At 40.4% G+C, this 16,737-nt stretch overlaps 1 protein-coding gene across 3 annotated transcripts in view; it reads right to left on the reverse strand.

Annotated features, from left to right (window-relative positions):
• LOC8038380 (protein disulfide-isomerase A5) overlaps positions 1 to 16,737 on the reverse strand; it is a 40,891-nt gene that overhangs the window by 15,687 nt on the left and 8,467 nt on the right. For all 3 annotated transcript variants that reach the window (XM_029982349.4, XM_029982376.4, XM_040208033.3), the window contains 12 exons: positions 16,171 to 16,261; positions 13,700 to 13,768; positions 12,068 to 12,113; positions 11,729 to 11,821; positions 9,710 to 9,770; positions 8,846 to 8,913; positions 8,083 to 8,174; positions 7,399 to 7,467; positions 7,012 to 7,148; positions 2,415 to 2,482; positions 2,178 to 2,272; positions 1,398 to 1,463 (listed from right to left, as the gene is read on the reverse strand). In XM_029982349.4, the coding sequence (XP_029838209.2) occupies positions 1,398 to 1,463; positions 2,178 to 2,272; positions 2,415 to 2,482; positions 7,012 to 7,148; positions 7,399 to 7,467; positions 8,083 to 8,174; positions 8,846 to 8,913; positions 9,710 to 9,770; positions 11,729 to 11,821; positions 12,068 to 12,113; positions 13,700 to 13,768; positions 16,171 to 16,261 (955 nt within the window). The remainder of the gene's footprint in view (positions 1 to 1,397; positions 1,464 to 2,177; positions 2,273 to 2,414; positions 2,483 to 7,011; positions 7,149 to 7,398; positions 7,468 to 8,082; positions 8,175 to 8,845; positions 8,914 to 9,709; positions 9,771 to 11,728; positions 11,822 to 12,067; positions 12,114 to 13,699; positions 13,769 to 16,170; positions 16,262 to 16,737) is intronic.

The following is a 16,737-nucleotide window of genomic DNA, read 5'->3' on the forward strand; positions in this document are numbered from 1 at the left end:
GTTGAACAAATGCCGAGGCAGCATTAAAAAGTTGTGATCACCCATGAAAATACTTTTTTATATACATACTCTCGCTTGCGTGGGTTCTTTCAAATGTTCCGATGTACGTGCAAAAAAAGAAAACAAGTACACGCATTGAGCGAACATAGCATTGAAAACAAAGCTCATCTTAGAGCGGAGTGACGAACACTCAATCAATGGCGTGAGCAGAACAAAAGCAAACAAAAGAATGCACGAGCAGGCGGCAAAGGCGGCACCGCATTCGCTGTGCCGCTTCCGCCATTGCCGCGCCACGCATTCTCAGTTTCTGGTTTAAATAATGTGTTAGTGTGCAACCTCGTGTCTAAATACAGTCTAAGCTCGTTATAACAGACCTTGATTTTGACCAAGATTTGGTTTGTTGTAAGAGGAGTATGCTGTATGCAGGTATGAAGTTGAGTCAATGATATGTAGGGGAAAACCAACTGAACTTCACAAATCGGTATGTTATATCTAGGGTTCTGCGTTTTCGGTGTTTATTTTTTTCTCGAAATTGAGGGTATTTTTTTTGCGGTTTAATTTTCTTCTCCACATTCTGTGTTTTTTGTGTAAATTGGTTAAGTCAAAACCAATTTACACAAAAAACACAGAATCTGTAGGAAAACATTAAACCCTCCCGAAAAATACCCCCGATTTCGAGAAACAAAATAAACACAGAAAATGCGGAACCCAAGTTAGATCCAAATTTCTGTTGTAACCAGGTCTGTTGTAATGAACTCAGACTGCAGCGCTACGTGACTATGTTGCTGCATCCAGGCTTTCTATGCAGCAACATAGTCACATAGCGCCATCGAGACACAAGGTTGCACACTAACAAATTTATTTGAACCCGAGAATGTGCAGCGCGGCGACGGCGAAGGGACGTGACGGAGGCAACGGTGTGTCGACCGTTGCTGCTGCTGCAGTACTTCTCTTTTTGCACGTTCCATGAAGGCAACAATTTACGTAAAGTCAATTACTTTTCAACCAGAAAATTCATAATATCGGCCATTTTTGCTCTGTGGGGCCGTGCAATCGCTTCGTTAGACAGAAATATTGGTTAAACTTGAATTTGTTTTAGTACTCAGAGAAACCCATTGAAAACATAGGAGATTGGCCATACTTTATTTTACTTCGTTAACTGGCATTTTTGTAGTAGAGGCATTTGTTATAAAGGCGTTTGAATGTAGGATGGAAAGCAGTTGAAAATTAAACCACAATGCAGGGTAAAATGACTATGATGCAGTGTTTTAAGAACGACAATGTTGTAAGCTTTGGAGAGCTCAGAACAAAGAAAATACAGCTCAAAAAGTGTGGTTTGGGGAGTTTCACAAATGTACTACTTAGAACTCAATGGACATAGTATGATACACACTCACTCTTTCATAAAGTCCACTATCTTGGCAGCAGTTCGAAGTTGCACATCATAAGCATGCTGGCCGTTCCTACACAAAGCAAGAAAAAGCATACCGTTGTTGTGGAAAGCACTTGAAAGCAACAAACATGCGTGACGACTTGTACAAAATGACACCCAGGTCTCTTAAATACCTACATCTCAAATCCAAAAGTGCACATATGGTGCGATTGTGGTACAGGTACACAGCACAACACTGTTAGCACAAAGAGGACTTTGCCATTTTCTCAATTTTTGGTAAACATGTCATTGGAGAGCATAAAATTTTACAGCCTAACTTAGTATCCTGGGGAAGCCCAATCTACACAATAAAAATTTTGATGATAGTTCTTCAGTTGTGAGTGACAGAAAAAAACGAAGATTGCCGGCGAGTGCTAACAGTGTAGCGCTAAAGACGGAGAGGAGGTACGAGGTAAACAAAATTGTGGTGGCAGTACCCTGGCAGCCTATATACAAGGTAGATGATCTCTTGCTTCCATTTCTGTTCAATTACTCCTGTTACTCTCCCTCTCAGCAGTTTCTCTCTTGGCCATTGCCAGAAATTTGATGATTGCTTCCAGGAAGTTCTCATTTCCTTCGACTCCATCCTCACTTCCCTCCCCAGAGCACTTCTACCACGCATGTGCCCATTAGTAGAGAGTCATGACAACTCGTCTGGTCTAACCCCATGGGTTAGACTAGAGAAGTTCCTGATTTCCACACATCCCCCTGTTTGAAACAAAACAGAAAGCTGTAGGTGCCTTACTCAAAATACTTGACTGTTGGGTAACCGGAGACATTGTACTTCTTTCCAAGTGCTTTTTCCTTGACAGCATCTACCGCAGCCAGGGTCCCGGGAATCTGAAAGGTATTGGGCATTCCTCAGATGATTTCCCAGAACGTTTGGAGAGTTCTGGCATTCTTTTGTTTACTTGTCAGGCTGCCTCAACTGAAGCGCCAATAACAATTAACAGCTTTAACTTGCTGCTAAGAAGAAGATCACCTGTTCTTTCTTGAGCGTAGCGGCAGCTGACACATACTCGGGATGCATCTTTTTGCAGTGGACGCACCCTGCGGAACGATAGCATCCAACACAAGTTAACATGGGAACATGTGCGAATATGCTAAAAACTTTCTAATATTTCAAATGTTCCAGCGTTCAGGTGAGGTTTTTTGTGCAAGAAACATTTCAATGTTGTTCTAAACAGACCTTCGTAGTGGATATATCATAAAAACATAGGGGTCCTCCATTACCTTAACTAGTGGAGAGTTGCAATTTGTGCTTGCCAAGTGTAGTTATGTTACTATATTGATGTAATTTGAGGTACAGAGTGAAATTATTTTTATATTTTCGTACATACCATTAAATCCCGTAAGGACGCCCACCCAAAATGAAGAGATAAATCGTGAAAAACATGGGGTGGGCTACCTTCGGGGGTGCCACAACAAAACTGTATCAGAAGTTGATAAGCGCCAGGGCACCCGCTACAAACCACGTGACGCGGGAAATGATATCGCAGACATGGCAAGTTTGCGTTTCACGATGCGATAAACACGCGGGAATTCGCTACAAACTCCTGTGTCACGGGAAAGGATATCGCAGGGGGCCGACACAGCAGATTCGCGTTTCACGGTGCGAAGGGGAACTCTCAGCTTGAGGTGAACTCTCCGCCGAGAACTTTTATCTCACGGGACATATATCGCGAACGCAGCAGATTCAAGTTTCATGGTGCAATAAAGACGCGGGAACCCGCTACAATCTTGCCTCTCACGGAAACCGATATAGCGCGCGCAGATCGCAGACAAAAACACGGTAATACGCTACAAGCTCGCATGTCGCAGAAACAAATACTGCAGATTGCAGATGCAACAGAATCACATTTCACAATGCAATGTACACGTGGGAACAACTCACGCATGTTACTTACACACTTACAGCTAAAAATCAATATCGCGCCCGCAGATGGCGGACATAAACACGGGAATCCGCTACGAACTCGGGAACAACTAGTGTTACGCGAGCCGATATCGCAAGCAGATCAAAGACAAAAACGCAGGAACCTGCTATGAACTCGCCGCTCGGACACACCGGTACCACCGATCGCGCCGTTGATGCGCATCGCTTGATGTCCAACGGGGATCGGGGGGTGAACAATGTTTCGGAATTTTTATGTTACAGATATTTAGCCAGAAAAACGGGATGGGCGATCTCTCAGGGGAGGGTGCCCTTACGAGATTCTACGGTATGTTGATTTACTTTGGCAGCTAATTAGCTTTGGGGGAGACATGACGGTGGCATTTGTTTTATTAAAATCTGACTTTCTTGATTAGGCATGCACCAGTTTGTCCGTGTCATCCAAGTGAAAAAAAAAAGTAACAAGTTCAAATGCTCATTTTATACTGCAACTTCGTTTACAGGCGAAGTACTTACAAAAAGTGAAATTGAGTAAAGGAGACTTGTACAAACCTAATTAGCAAGAGTACATTTTTCTAATATTTTAGTTCATACAGTCTATAGACATTATTCAGTTTAGTATTCAAAACTATTCTAGTGATATGACTTCAAAATTGGGCAATCCCTAAAGCACAATTTTTATGTATTAAATATTTTATTGTTGTAAACATTGCAAGGACAAAATTCCCTATTAATTTCAAATTGTGCAACAATGAAGGATTTGGACTGCATATTAAAAAGAAAACCAAGAGTGGTAGATGGTGAATTTTAACCATGATGATTTTAACCTGAAACCGGGGCAAAAGGAGGAAGAATTTTTTAGCGGAAGAAAAAGTAAAAAGAAAGATGTCTGTCCCTGTTACTTTTTCTTTCTTTTCAACACTTCTCTCTCTCTTCTTCCGTTAACGAACTATTCCTCTTTCTGCCTCAGTCTCCGGTTAAAAACATCCAGCCGTATTCACCAGTCAAGACTAACTAGCGCTGTTTTAAAGTTAGTACCGCGTCAAAGTAGTTGCAAACTAAGAGAAAAAATCAGCGACTAATGATCGACTAGTTCTGCAGTATCCACGAGCGCGAAGCGAGCGGGCGACTATCTAGAAATGTTACTAGGTTACCTCAGCTGTGGAACTCCTGCTGAAGGGGGTGCCCCCCCTCACTCCCTTTAATCTGCCTCCCGTCGTTTTAAGCGCCATCTAGATTTTCGTTTCATAACTGTGTATTCTATAGAGCAGACGTTTGAACACCACCTAGATGCTGTGTTTCAAAACGTATGTATTCAATAGAATACATATGTTTCGCTATGCCGGACGGCATAGTAGCAGTCCGGCGCGGCGATTGACGGGAGGCAAGTCGTGGTGATTGAGGGGGGGGTTCTGTTTGTGCAAACAGCATCTATGAGCACTTCCGTAACTGAGCTAATATAATAATGTTGCTATCTAGTCAACGTTATTAGATTAGCTCAGCTACATAACTGCTCATAGACGCTGCTTGCACGAGCAGTACCTCCCTTTACTCACCACGACTCGCCTCCTGTCGTTCGACCCGCCGGACGGCTGCTATGGAAACTACAGTGAATTCTTCTGAATATTTACGTTTCGAAGCACGGCGTCTAGATGGCCTTCTACCGTATCCTATGGAACAGACAGTTCGTAAACGAAAATCTAGATGGCGCTTCGGACGACGGGAGGCGGACTGAAGTGAGTGAGTGAGTGAGGTCCCCTTCTGCGGGAGTTCCACAACTCAGGTAATCTAGTAACGTTGTATCTAGTCAGAACTAACAAGCGGGAGTGACATAAAAAGATAGGTCACGCATATGCATACTTAAACGCCGCTGCGTAAATTGGTATTTCATCGTATAAAAATTAATATTTAAATGTTTCTCAGGAAAAAAAATTATAATGAGGTACTAAACGTCCAAAACAATTTTACAAAAGAAAAAAAAAAAAGCAAGGCAGAAACACGGAAGTTGCATTGCCAGCGACACAAAGAAATATGGAAGCGCCCGTAAATGCGTTTTTTCTCGTCGTTCAGTGCGCTGCTGAGATCTCTTTAGTGATGTCTCTGACTGTTAAACATGGTTATTTGCACAATATTTACTCCTCCAATTCTTTCTAGATCTGTCCCCCAGTGTTCCGAGGCAAAAAGTGCTTGGTTAGCGCTGGCGGTCAGCCAGCGCTAAGCAAAGCACTGAGCCGTTAGTCGCTCGCTAAACACCGGCTAAACTAGCCCTACCCTATGACTAAGATCTGTTAGTCGACTTCTTAGTCGCACGGGGCGACTAGGCTCTAAACACAACCGGTGAATACCAAGTGCTTACTTAGCGGCGGCTGTCGCTCGCCATGTGATCATTTTAGTCTATGATGTCAAAAGTCAGTGATTAAACAGGCACGCGCCTGGTGAATACAGGTGATCATGGTTAACTTCCACCAAGTCGCCTGTGCACTGACTGTAATTTAGCGAGTTTTAGATTTTTGTTCATTCAATTAAAAAAGAAGTGGCATTATTTAGTGAGACTATGACCAGGTGATTTACTCACAGGTGCAGTGCAGCTCTAGCAATCATTTACAAAAATGCACTAGGGAGTGTTTTCTCTCTTTTCCCATTGTGAAAAGATGAGTCCAAGAGAATGTAATTTTTAATCGAGAGGTCAGATTTACCCAAAAATTTTGACTAAAGATATCAGGGATGCAAATGCAAACAAAAAGTTGGTCTTACTCAGAAACAAACAAAACTGATTTGCCAGCACTTTCAAAGTTCTAAATGCTCACAGACAGTACAAAGTTTTGTACCAATTAAAAAACATTAAAAAAAATTGTTCTCTAAAAAAAATGTTTTAGATTGACAGACTTTTATTATCATATCCTGAAGTACTTTTGTGAGGTGTCTTCTATCCCCTAAATATTGACTTGAAAACATTATAAAATGGGTCTGCACATGTATTATAAACATTATTATTTCAGTGTGAACTATTCACACACTGCTATTTTATGGAACCTACACTTGCAGATGTCCAATCTTCATAATTTTTTTTTCTTTCTCTGGTAGGTGTACGAGCAAGGTATCCAATAAGGGGTATAAATATGTTGTATATATAGCATAAAGATTTTTTTTTAGATGCCTTTTATACTTTCTGCAATAAATAATTTTGAAACTGAAAAATTAAAATGACATAAAAAAAAAAAAGAAACATTATCCTCAAGCTTTTATTTGTACCTTATTGGATTGCACGGACAGTTTAGTTTACCGAGATATGCCTATTTTCTGATTTCAAAATTTGAATTTGTCATAGCTCTTCCCATAATTTTTGGAAATGAAACTTTGAATATTAATGAAACTACTAATTTAGCTACATTGCAACCAAGTACATAGTTGTAATCAAATTGTAAAGGCAGGTAAGCTATGTAAATTTTATTTGTAATGGATCACGAGGTAAAAACGTCAAGATGTTTTTACAGCTTTTTTTTCCCCTGTCACCTTTTCAGTGTTGTTTTTGTTGGAAAAACTAAAGGTGCTATTATATAAAAAGCTCAAGAAGCAGCGCTGCCGCCTTAACTTGCAGTCGATTCATGAGTTTACGACATGGGTATGGTTGGTCCGTAGAACCGAGGGCGTTGTGCATTATGTCGGAAGATCTGCAAGAACTTACATGGGGCATAGAACATGACAAGGAGGGACGCTGTGCTCTGTAGGGCATCGTCAAACGTGGCTTCCGTCAGATGCACGACATCGCTAGGGGTGTCTGACCAGGCCTCTTCCTTTGGTTTTGTGGCCTTCTTCTCCGGACTGCACGGAAAGGAACAGAAAGGTCTCTTTCAAAACGGCAGTAAAAAGAAATGTCATCAAATGACCTCCCGATTCCTTGTAAACAAAAAAGAAATTAAATTAATTCCAGAAGAAGCTCAACCACCTGTTCTTGTTCTCCACTATCCCACTCAAGGCAAGAGCGTGAATAGTAAAGAAAATCAATAACCAAAATGGCCACTGAAGGTGTGCCAGTAAAAGTTTCATGGTCGTGTGTCAGACGCCGGCTTACTTTTTCATAAAAGCCACAATGGCTTCCTTGTTGTTTTCACCTTCATACTTGTGCTTCAAATTTCCGGCCCTGAAGGAACAAGAAGAGATGGAGTGAAAGATTTACGAGGAGTCACTATTACTCTCAGAAGCTTTATTTATACCATCACATTCAGGAGAGTCTGTGAATAATCTGTGTTTTTAAGCATTGCAGTTCAGCAGCATGTGGAGCAAAGGCTTACAATGCACACTTCAAGATTATGAGCTCAAACCTTGTTCCTATCGACTTTCATAAGATGGACATTGTTCATGTAATCACTCCAGATCAGCAATTGAACTTCAACAAACACTGGCAACTGAACTACTATATTTGCAAAGTGGTTACAAACGCAACTGCATAAAGATCTAATGCAAGTTCAAGTGCATTTGATAATGAAAATGAGCGGATCCACTCTGTGGTCGTGAATCAAATGCCAGTGTGAGTGCAGCTTAAAGCAGAACAATTCCCCAGGACATCAACCTCCATAAAGCAAAAGTGACTCGACGAGTCACATAGGAGCCTTGAATGTAAACACATTGTATCATATCTATTAACAAAGATACCTGTCACACAGATTAACAATGATGTCTATTCTGTCTCCGAATGCAGGCAGCATAAAAGGTTTTTTTATAGATGAATTAATTTCCCAAAGTGCAGATCACTTACTCAAAATAAATCAAAGTTGGAAAACCGGTAACATTGTAGTGATGCCGAACCACGGCATTCTCAGGCTTGCTGAGGTCCATGGCAGCCAAAACCTGCATATTGCAGCAACTCATGATCAGGATGGTGCAAACATTACTGGACGACCAAGGAACTAGTGCGTATGGTACAGCTCGATTTTTGCTGCCGCAAGTTTGCATGTGTAAGATAGCAATTAAAGTTCATCATCTCATCATCTGTAACAGGGCTTACTATAGGCCAGGGGTGGCCAAGCTGCGGCTTGTGAGCCGCATGCGGCTCTTTGAGTGGTAAAGTGTGGCTCGCGGCTTCCCCCCCCCTTCCCCCACTCCCCCCCTCCCTCCCGGTCACACCAGCACTTTCCCAAAAAGAGAAACAGAACACGTTTTACATAGAAAGACAGGTTGCGGTTTGGTAGTCTTGTGCTACTGCTACCTTACGTACCCTTGGACTGCTTTTGACTCCCACAGATTAAAAGAAGTTCCAGTTTCGTGAAAACATATCAGCTTAATACAAGTTCTTTGGAGAAGCAGAAATTACAAGTGTATCTGTGCCGACCAGTTTACTAGGCTGTTTACAGTAGAAGTTAGGTAATGAGACTGCAGCCGATAATGAGCCTGCACTTTGAACCACACTTTACATCTATATATGCATTTCGCTACCAATAAAAGCTTTTCATAAAAAAAAAAAAAAAAAAAAAATTAAGGACAGATTGCACTGCGTCAGAAGGGCAATACTGTCAACTTACAGAGTGCCCTTTCAGCTCGGTAGCAGCCTTGGCATAGTCTGGCTTTAGACGCTTGCAGAAGACGCACCCTGCTCAGAACAAAACAAAAATGGTGGCTGACTGCTTTCGTATTTCACAGTAACTTAGTAGTACCGGTAGCCCCTACAACAAAACAAAATCAACTGCACACCCACAGTAAAAGCTCAAAGATATTGGGGAAGGATCAGGTCTAAGCAGTATAGAAAATGTCTCAAGACCTTCCACTGCCACAGTGCACCTCAATAAAGTGTGTTGTGGACTATTGCAACATTCATTTTTCCAAGCGTTGATGATTCCAACAGGCAAGAGATCAAGGTAGAGGGACATATATTCCAAGATATTTAAAAAAGCCACACCTCAAGCGGCTATCCAGAAACTGTCTAGAAGACATTCTAAAGTCCTGCAGCAAGGGCTACATTAATGTAATGAAATTGTGGTGTCATAAAGATTGTGATTATGACGGTAGGAATCACTAAACGAACAGCACATTCAGTATGCCTTCAGCAACAAACTGACAAAATCACTTGCTATTTGGAACTTTCAATCCCCAGTTTCAAAGAAAATAAACTCAAATGACTCAAATGATATATAAAATGGTGGTGTGTAAGCAATAGCATTATGCTGGACAAGCTTAGATAATGTGTTGCTTACAAACCGTGTGCTCAAAGTTCTATCTCACAAATTTAGCTTCAATCTATGGGACATTAATACAAGTTTACAAGCTAAACATTTTCAGCAAGAACTGTGTCAATTTGCTGCAAAAAAAGAAGGAAAAAAATATTGAAGAGAAGCGAGGCAGCTTTTAGTAACAGCGGTGCTCAAAGGTACAACCAGTGCAATACCTACAGGGTGCATAGAACATGATGAGGATAGGTGATGTTTCTCTCTGAAACAGCTTCCTGAGTTCCTGAAATTGTGTTAACATTCATCAATACATTGCTCCTAACATTTAAGATCATGGTACGAATGAAATAAAATCAGTAATGCACAAAAATAATTTTGTCTAATAACTCGTACCAGAACAATAAGCAAGGAACCCAAATTTCGCGCATTAAAAGCCTAAAAATACCTAGATAAATGTATGTAGCACAGTCCTATGCAAAATGACAAACACAGAATCAGAAGTTTGTCTGCTATCACTACCTCAGTGACAGCAGGGTAATCCCCTGTATGCCAACTTCCTGGGCCAGCTCACCACAATCACTGGGCATGAAGCAGGGGAGATCTGCTGCCATCAGGGGAGCATTTGCATATAAATCCTGATGCTTATGATGCCTTGGTGAAGACTACATTAAATACTTGCAACAACATTGGGGCATTTAACATTTTAAGGGTTGTCAAACTAGTTCCACTCGCTTAGATGCTAAACAATGCAGGGGCAGATTTATGGGTAAGGCTTGGAGGGAGGGAGTCTACTGAGATATGACGTTATGGCCGAAACACTGCCCAGATCAATTTTGTTGACCCAAAATTTGCTATGTCACCAAAAGCGCTATTGACGACCAGGTGTTTCGGTGGCGCCATTGTGTGCTTCTTACCCGTGACGCCACTACCAAAACCACAAGTTGTGAACTGTACAAGTTCGATGGTGTGTTAAATTGCAGTGGCTTAGCTTGGCTATGCTAGGATATATGTAGCGTAAGCTTAGGTTCAGCTGGTTATTCTTAGCTTTCCGAGTTGTCTAGGATTAGCTTGATTATCATGCTTACTGCTGCTTCAATGACACACACACGGTATACGCATTATGTGACTACTTAGGGAGCCGATGAGTTAAGCTGTGCGCCGTGTTGTTATGTATCAAGCAACCAAGCTGCCGCACAGAACCACCGGACAGCGCGAGCCATGATCTCGAGCGGGTGCGTGCGCGTAGTGCGTGCATCGGGGATTGACACGTGTGATGTCACTGCTCCTCGCGCATGTGCAGCACGGCTCTCCAGGAGCCACGCAAAACTGATCAACCTCAGCCAGTGTGGCTTACGCTACAAAAACTAAACTTTTAGCTGGTGTACTGTCAGACCGGTTATACTGAAGTCGGTTATAACAAAATAGCAGCTACAGCAAAGCCGATCACAATCTCCCATTCCCTTTCAAACTTTGTTATAACCAAAGTCGGATTATAACGAAGTGATTTCCGATTCCCATTGACTTCGTTATAACCGGTCTCGACAGTATATTCATTTTTTCATTAAAAGAAAGTTGACCCCCTACCCCTAAATCCACCCCTGAAACAAATGTCATTGTTCCTTTAGGTATCCACTTATAGCTACACAAGCGCACAGGTAGACATTCACTCAATAAATCGAAGCACATGAAAAATACTCACACAGTGCTCAGCGCTGTGCAAGTGTATTTTTCGTGTGCTTGGATTTATTAAGTGACTGTCTTCCGGTGCGGTGGTATCTGGATCACTGAATTTTATGTATATTGTAACCATGTCATTTGACTCTTTGAAAGAACATCTGTATAAAACGTGTGAAGACATTTACAAGTTTTCCCAGATGGGACACGGAAGCACAGCGACGCCAACAGCTCATCTTGGTCAAGGGCACCGTGCACAACTTGTAACTATGTCGTATCACGTGCAAGCCTTCTGTCGTGAAGGGACTGAACGCTTAGGTCTGCCAAAATAGAACTACCTATAGCTATAAAAATGGCTGTGACCAATGCGTCTATCGTATGTGATACAAATAAGCTCCCACTGTGCGTTCTCGATTACATCGCTATAGGGTAGAAAAACAGAGTTACATATTACAGATGCAAACCTTAGACCTGTATAAAAGGACATTACATGACTGAAGCAACTGTGTGATTTTTTGGGTAATTCTCGGAACAACAAACTATGTGGAAACAAGTAAAGCCACTTACGTCGCCGTCAGGAACGTGAGCAACATCGACGCTTTCCTCATCTTCCTCCCAAGGTATGTCCCCAGTTGGGTCTTTCAGAAAGTTTGACAAGGACTTGCAAGGAAAGAACACCAAGTGAGCACACAAATCAAACGTGTTGCAAATAGGCACACACAGATGAGCACTCGCACACTGTTTAGAGCAAATATCTGTCACATTACGCCTAAATTAATTGTGTTTGTTGAATCAAAAAAGGTGCAGAAATTAACTCTTGGCTGAATTCAGGCATTAATGATGTGAGTTGCAGGGAAGAAATAAAGCTACCATAGGCTTCACTTTCCAACAGATAGAGACCTTTACCTTTGGTGTCAGTTTTCTGTCGTAGTCCTTGTGAAATTCTCCATCTCTGAAAAATTAACATTGAGACTCGAATGACTTCCGACATTCCGCTAAGAGGCTTAGCTTCTTTAGGCCCAAAAGAACCAAGTATATTTGAAGAATGTCGGCTGCGATACCGGGGCTTCCAGGAGGCTCTCTTTTCAGTTTGTATTTCTACAAGGTTCTGCTGTCTCAGTACCTTGTTTAAGTTTCCTAAAAAGTATAGACGATAACCTACACTAAAATAAACCACAAAAAAAAAAAAAAAAAGCCTTTTACAATTCCCTGTAACGCTGGTTAGAGCGCAGCTCTTGAGGAGGAGGATGTAAGTGTACTGAGGGATAGGTGACTCTTGTGACGTCAGGGGGTAACGTGACCTCAGGGGGGGGGGTCACGTGGCCTCAGGGGGGGGGGGGGGGGTCACGTGGCCTCAGGGGGTCACGTGACCTCAGGGGGGTCACATGACCTCGCGGTTACGCCGACGGGCTCCTAGGAGCTGCGCTCTAAAAGTAATTAACAGTGTCAATTAAAGCAGGTTTGCACTCTAAAACAAAATTGCTAGCTGCTTCTAGACCAGGTCCCTGAGAGCATTTCTAGTGCATAAGTACTGAAAATAATATGTCTGCTGATGCTATCTTTTAATCTTATATCTTCAAAAGCTGGGTCCTTTAATTTATTGGGAATGGTCTAAATCCCACGAGATCAGACTCCTGAGCTTCGGTAACTCATGCCCGAGACCTACGTGTGATACCAAATACAACACAAAGTAACAATAACCAAAATTAATAAATAAAAAAGAAAGGCTGTTTTGTATTTTTATTATGAGAAATTCTATTGCATAGTTGAACCAGAATCATCATAGGTATATGGTTGTTCTTTATTATCTCTCTGACATAATATATTATACGTAAGACACAAACATCTGAAACAATGGCTTGTCTTTCTGGCAAGTTATGGGGTTGATGTTTTACAACTAGGGTTTTGTGTTTTCAGATCAATCCAAAAAATTTTGAAAAACACTCGCCAGTAAATTTTTAGTCAATTCAAATTTATTAGAAAAACTGAGAATTTCAAGGTCACAAGAACAAAATAAAAAAATAAAAAAGATGGTGCTTACAAATAAGCTTTATAAGAGAACAGGGTCAGTGGGCCTGAGGAGACGTGACTTCCGTTTCCTTTAAAATCTAAAACTGCTGACAAAAGGGGTTTGCCTTTTAGCACATGAACGTTCCTTTAGGACAATGGGTCATGGTACCCGGACTTTATTTATTTTGTTTTTGATATTTTTAAATATAAGAGCACTGTAATATAAACTTTGAAATTCACAGAGTTGGGAAGCTAACAAAAATAAACTGAGATAAACCTAGAATTTGCAGTGAAAAATAAACTCCGAAAAACAGCCTCCGAATTTCACAAGAAAAACTTTGAAAACACATAATCCTATTTATAACTAGCATACATCTTACTACATAAGTAGATGACAATCTAAAAAAAAAAAGAAAAGATAAAGGGCGACATTCCAGAAACATTCTCTCCCCAAGTAAAGAAAACAAAAAAACAAACATGTTTCACATTTTGTTGTGAATGGCTCTTCACAGCAGAATTAAAACTTACTTGTAATGTTTTAATATAGCCCCAGCATCTGGTACAGCCTTCAGCTTCTTGCATAACTTCTTGCCCTCCCTAAACAAAAATAAGGGTTAGAGAGAAAATACTGAATCGCATAAGGTTTCACCTTGCTCGTACATGCCAACATACAACCATATATACTAGGTCAAGGGTGGCCACGCTGCGACTCGCGAGCTGCATGCGGCTCTTCGCGTGTTAAAGTGCGGTTCCCTTGCCTCCCTCTTGGTCACACGAGCGCTTCCCCAAAAAGGGAAATAGAATGTGTTCTAAATCGCAAGACAGGTTGCAGTTTGGTAGTCTTGTGCTACTGCTACCTTACATAGAGTTGGACTGCTTTTGAATCAGATAAATTGAAAGTAGTTAGAGTTTTGTTTATTGCTCCAAACAAAGTTTACCACCCCCCCCCCCACAGCTCGTGGAAGTTTTATAGTTTTGTTTGCGGCTCTTAAGCCGTGTCAGCCTGGCCACCCCTGTAATAGGTGTTCCATCGGACATCAGCCAAAATATTTGTCTAAAATAGGTGCATTGCACAGAAATACCTCAATGAATAGTTATCCTACTTAAATAGCATTTGGGATAACAAAGTGTTTAATTAAACTTGCATAATTATTATTTTAATTGGGGAAGACAAACATAGTTTCAATATTAATAAACTTGGCAAATATCATTTTAAAAACAAAATCAGTAAATTTTAGAAATTTTTGGAGTGCATGTTTCATTTTTCTGGACCCCAAAAATGCGTCAAATTCTAAGGCACCTGCACAATTTTTCCATTTCTTATCACCCACATTATCACCCCGCTAGCCCCATAAGACAAACAATAAGTTTTGTGCACCACCACCCATCCCACCGCTCTAAGCTCCAAGTCTTCCTAAGATAAACTTATCTAAGGATTTTCAATGATTCTGAGCAAGTTTATAGTTGGAACTTTGTATTCATTTTTACCAACTAAAAACTTCATTATTCAAGATTAAGACCTTCATTATTTGAAACACTAGGTACCTAACTAAATTGGCCCCCGGCAGAGAAAATTTGGCAGATGTTCAGTGAAACACTCGGCATATGTACAAGGCACCACACACAAGTTATTTCATACAACTTAAATTTGATGACCAAAAACAACATGCACCAGACAAGGCTTGACATTTAGTCACTTATAAATTCTGTGTTGCAGTTTTGTCAACTTATTTTAACTCTTTCCTGACCACGGGAAAAGTGGCAATTTTCAAAGGATCTGTGCAAATGCTTTTATTTTTCTAACTAATTTGAATGTGGAGCAATATGACCCATCAAAAAGTGTTTAATTAGGTGTTTTTTCAAAAGAAACAAAGAAAAATATAATGTGAGAAAAAGATTTTAAAAATTTATTTCTTGAAAATATAATGTATGTGCAGAAGTTCTATAAATTCAAAAACTTCTACAGCTATGTCAAAGTAAACGACAAATAAATAAAAATTTTGAATATACAAAATGTGCCTCACACCTATAGCTATTACTTCTGAAAGTTAGTGTACTAACTGATGTTGTCTATTTTTGGTTCGTCGGAGAGTTAGCCTACGTAACACGTGTGCTTTTCAACGAACGCTTATAAGGAATGCTTACATTGGTAAAACAAAAATAGTACACCTCACATCCCGAACAGACTGCTTCCTTTGTGTTCTACCATGGTTTCGTCATTGCAGCTGGATTGCAGTTTCTTCATATTTAGCATTTTTGTCCACCATGTTGGTTCATAAAACGTGCTTGCCGGCTCAGGACAGCATTGGAAATTATAGTGATGCTTACCAACAACCATCTGTTAAGCGACATCTATAACATCATTTAAAGTGACTCCAGAACTCTTGAGGCCTAATAAATATGCCACAATACAGCTGAATTATGTAAATAACGCCATCTTTGTTATGAAGACTGATGCAAGCAGTTAGCCATGTTAGACAAGTGCAACCACCATTCCCAGGAATGTTTTTGACAGCCCACCAGCTTGTGGTAAAGCTCAGACCTACATTTAAACCGAAACTACAGTTCTTTGGGCATCCACGAGATTGTGGAACATAATTCTCTGCACAAAATTTAATTTCTTGACGACGCTAGGAAACCCTCGATTACCGGTCATCGATGGCCTATGGGTGCGGTCAGGAAAGAGTTAACTTTAGAATGTTTAGTCTTAAATATGCAAGACAGATTCTTAATAATATTTCAGCTTTAATATTCAACATCTTTTGTTTGTACTGCACAGAATACAACATGCTAAACACATTGTTTGGGTGCTATATTTAATATAGAAACAATAAAATTCAATTAACTTGATCATAAAGGGACCATTGGGCATACTTGACTAGTAAACAAATATAAAATTAAAAAAAAAATTAATTCATGATGTTTCCTCCATTGCAACAGCATAAACAGACAAAATCTTCTAGGGATAAATTAAAAAAATGAAAGCAAATGTTGCCTACCCACTGCAGTCAACAGATGCCAGGGTGGCTTGGCCTTTCAGCTCTAAGGCCACATCACTGCATATTTTCAGAGGTTCCACGGCATCTTTTGCTGCCATATAAAATAAAATCAGCATATCAGACAACTCCCATTTTTTTATTAGGTTTCACTGATCATAGGAACTGAACACAAATATTTGATAGAAATTTGGGCATTTGGAGAACAAAAAAAAAAAAAAACATCTAGGTCTCAAAACGTAGGGCCCAAAGGTAGTGGAGCTTGTCTGGATGTTAACATAGCAATTGCAAATAATAATATGTGCTATAACTGCCTTCAGAAATCTTTTTTCTATTTCGTTCTTTGCCTGCAGCTGTTTAGTTTATGCTATTCCAATGTTTTCTCGGAAATTATGATTGGCAACTTCACACTTCACAAATGCTACCCAACAGCACCTCCAACTTTAGATACCTTTATAAGGTTTTCAGTGCTTTCCCAAGCTCAAGGTAGAAACACCGATAAGCAAACTGTTTATTTTGCGTTTTGCTAATTGTTTATAAACTTGAAACAAATTCTTGACAAAGAGTTAT

This window comes from Ixodes scapularis, unplaced genomic scaffold (genome assembly GCF_016920785.2).
Source record: "Ixodes scapularis isolate PalLabHiFi unplaced genomic scaffold, ASM1692078v2 PGA_scaffold0__279_contigs__length_252992795, whole genome shotgun sequence".
NCBI classification, from domain to species: Eukaryota; Metazoa; Arthropoda; class Arachnida; order Ixodida; family Ixodidae; genus Ixodes; species Ixodes scapularis.